Source organism: Morone saxatilis, unplaced genomic scaffold (assembly GCF_004916995.1).
Source record: "Morone saxatilis isolate NCDOM2014 unplaced genomic scaffold, NCSU_SB_2.0 Contig20, whole genome shotgun sequence".
NCBI classification, from domain to species: Eukaryota; Metazoa; Chordata; class Actinopteri; family Moronidae; genus Morone; species Morone saxatilis.
This window is the reverse complement of record NW_023339763.1, coordinates 10,925,296-10,928,990: the sequence shown is the minus strand read 5'-3', so window position 1 is coordinate 10,928,990 and position 3,695 is coordinate 10,925,296. Positions and strand designations below refer to the sequence as shown.

Sequence of the window (3,695 nt, the reverse complement as noted above, 5' to 3'; positions counted from 1 at the left end):
TGTCAAACTCTGCACATACATTAATCTGCACAGTAAAGCTCAAACGTCCGACTGTAGGAACAAGAAGAAAAACATATTTTTGAAACAGACATTGACGTCCCTGGAGACATGCTGTTAACAATCACAGGCCTTAATATATACAAACTTTCAACACAGTTTACACAGAGTACAAACCTAAAAGTTTACAAAATAAAGAAGGAACAAAATCTCTATTTCCAATCACACCTTATAATAATATAAATAATAATACTATAAAACTCCATGGACTCCTTTGGGTGTGAAGTTGATTGCAGTATCCGTCTGTGTGTGTGTTACCTTAGGATGATGGAGGTTGAAGTGGGACGCCACACCGTGCTGTTGGCACGCAGCGAGGGCAAATACAGTGCCATGGGTAACCAGTGTACGCACTATGGCGCCCCGCTCAGCAAAGGTAAAGAGGCACGACGTGACACAGCTTCATTAAACGTCTGAGTAAGACTCAGTTTGGAGGATGGGATGCTTTCATATGTTGATGATTTTGATAAAACAGCTTTAATGTGAATCTGTAGTGCATAGTGCATAGTATGAAATATATGGAAATTATGGAAAATATAACATTTCAATGTGTGTGTGTGTGTGTGTGTGTGTATATTCAGGGGTTATTTCAGGCAACACAGTACGCTGTCCGTGGCACGGGGCCTGTTTCAACATCCATACAGGAGATCTGGAGGAATACCCCGGCATGGACGGTTTACCCTGCCACAAGGTACAAACCTTACAGACAGACAGACAGACAGAGATATTTGTCTTATGGCTCCATGTTGTCATTTTAACTTGTCTTTTTTCTCTTTTGAAGGTCAAAATTCAAAACAGCAAAGTGTATGTGTCTATAAACAAAAAGGTTAGTAGGTTAACTTTTCTTTTTCCTGTCTTGTCACATAATTGTAACTTTATCCTGTTCACTGTGGAAATAAGGCCTTATGGGTTTGTGAGGGATAATATATTTTTATTTTATTTATGTCTTTTGTGTTTGTATTCAGTAGTTTTGATGTTTCAGACTAATCACCTGCTATTAAACCCCCAAACTAAAGAAATTATCTACAATTATACGTTTCTAAAATAAAATACTTTATCATGAACATTAATGATAGCATGACTTTGTGAGCTTTAAGTAACATGACAGCTTTGTATAAGGTTATAAGCTTATATGTATACCAAGCTTTGGCATGGATGTATAAAGCATTATGAATGCTAAACGTATAGTACATAATGTCTACCTATTTATAAACATGGTTATAAGTTGTGAAGCATGAATAGAAACATATAAAGTCTTATGAATGTGCTTATAATAAATCATAGACCTTTATAGTGTAAAGCTCTGGTTTTAATCACTCCATCACTCACTTTGTGGTAATCATGACTGATGGGTTTAGAGTCTATAAAATCTATAAAATGTGATTGTAAGTGGAAAGCGGTGCGAATACCATGAAGATTACTTATTTTGTTCCATCGTGAGAATGTTTAAAGGCACTATGAGTGTTACATTTATCACGAAAGACACTCAAATAAAATGCCAGAGGGAAAATAAAGTGCACTATATCGCAAATACAGAGGGATTTCTGACACAGTCTGGAGTTTTTGCACAAGAGACAATTTGACTTGGAAGGAAAAGCTTTTTACTAATAACATCAACAATGGCTCAATAAGCTGTGACAGTAAGTCAGCATGAAGCAGCCATCATTAATTTTATTGTTAACACTTTCCTAATGTGTTCGGTGGAGGACAACTGTAACAGTGATGAAGATGTAAGACTGTAACAGGAGAGCCAGGGAGCTCTCAGTCTGCCTAATCTAATCAGGCAGCATAAGAGGAATGGAGGCTGTGAAGGGACATTTAAGACCAGTATTTATCCTCCAAAAATTAATCAATCAATAGTTTAATTGGAGAATTATTAGAACCGTAAAAAAAACACTAATGGTACAAAAATAAAGAACACAGCTTAAATCTAAATAAACCTAATTCCTCTTTGATTCTCTAATTAATAATATAGAGAACATAATAGGGATACTGTATTTGGGATTTATTGTGGGTGACTAACAGCATATCTTTTATAGTTTTGACCCTTTGTATTTGTAAATAATTGTTAATAATTCTTCCTATTGATGAGTTTACATGATGGTATGTTTTATATATGATTCAGACTCTCAGGCAGCAGAAAAGAATAAAGAGTATGGGAGCTGCAGTACCAGGAGTTGATCACACTATTCTGCTGCTTGGAGGAGGTGAGTGTGGACCACTCTATATGTCTGTGTATGTGTGTGTGTGGGGGTGTGTGTGTGTGTGTGTGTTGCTGTCATTTAAGCTGAAGCAATAATGTCAAATACGTTCCAGCTTCTTAAATGTGAGGATTTGCTGCTTTTCTCTGTTTTACATAATTTTAAATTGAATATCTTTGGAGACACTTGAAGATGTACACTTGTAACAGGCATTCAGTATTTTCTGACATTTTATAGAGAATGAATTGACTGAGCAGAACTACTTTATTACTTTAATGACATATTTACCAGCTCCCTCCAACTTTTAAAGTGGCTGGCTCTAGATAGGGGTGTTCATGTGATCTGCAACTATACTGCTATATGCCTCTTAATCTTACACAACTTTTAAAGTGTTATGGTTAGGTTATAGTTATTTATTTATATAAAGCATAAATAACTAAAATTTTAACTACAAACTGGACAAAAACTAGAAACCATGCTCTAACTCTCAATATATACATGAATGGTGCCTGGTAATATTCTGTACAATATTCAGTGCAAGTCTAATAGATATTGTATATTATTATAGTATTGTATTGATACAGTGAGTGGAACTGTCACTACAGGTAATCTATATATACACATAGTTATGTACATATAAGTATTACACAGCTGAGTGTACTACACAGATCAACAGTATGAGTCTGTATCAACTGTTATGATAAGGATATAATGTGAAAGTGAACATGGACAGTGAACATACTGGATGAACACATGAACAAAGATTAATAAGTAATATAATAAATGTCATAGTGTGTATGTCTGGAGTTTGTGTGTGATGGTGTGTTAACTCTCCGTAAGCGCAGGGGCTGCATCTATAATCTGCGCTGAGGTCCTGCGGCAGGAATACTTCGGCGGCAGAATCATCATGGCTACCAGAGACGAACTTTTACCTTACGACAAAACCAGACTCAGCAAGGTGCTGCAGAGTAAATGACATGACACTGTACCAACAACACCCACATTTTAGCGATGAATATCTGAGTATTGTTTTATAAACACACACATCCTGAACCCATCTTGCAGGTAATGAATGTGGAGAGTGACACTATTCTGCTGAGGAGGATGGAGTTTTACCAGAAGTACGATATTGAGATGTGGCTCAGGAAAGAAGTGAGTTGTCTCCTCACATATTCAGTCTCGTTGAATAATGTGATAAGAACTACCTAAAATGACAGAAACCATCTTTGGGAAAAATGTATTTGATGTCTACTTTGATTTCTTTGTTTGGCCCATGTCCCATCTGCTATCTTGGCTTCACTTTTAGGGAGCTGTCACGTCCATCTTTATCTACACTGATCAGCCAAAACATTATGACCACTGACAGGTGAAGTGAATAACACTGATTATCTGGTTATCATGGCGTCTGTCAGTGGGTGGAATATATTAGGCAGCAAGTGA

General features: G+C 36.5%; 1 protein-coding gene across 1 annotated transcript in view; it reads left to right on the top strand.

Annotated features, from left to right (window-relative positions):
- LOC118332096 (apoptosis-inducing factor 3) overlaps positions 1 to 3,695 on the top strand; it is a 15,742-nt gene that overhangs the window by 1,489 nt on the left and 10,558 nt on the right. The window contains exons 3-8 of the mRNA XM_035667246.1: positions 321 to 430; positions 636 to 745; positions 836 to 880; positions 2,180 to 2,261; positions 3,101 to 3,213; positions 3,321 to 3,407. Of these exons, the coding sequence (XP_035523139.1) occupies positions 321 to 430; positions 636 to 745; positions 836 to 880; positions 2,180 to 2,261; positions 3,101 to 3,213; positions 3,321 to 3,407 (547 nt within the window). The remainder of the gene's footprint in view (positions 1 to 320; positions 431 to 635; positions 746 to 835; positions 881 to 2,179; positions 2,262 to 3,100; positions 3,214 to 3,320; positions 3,408 to 3,695) is intronic.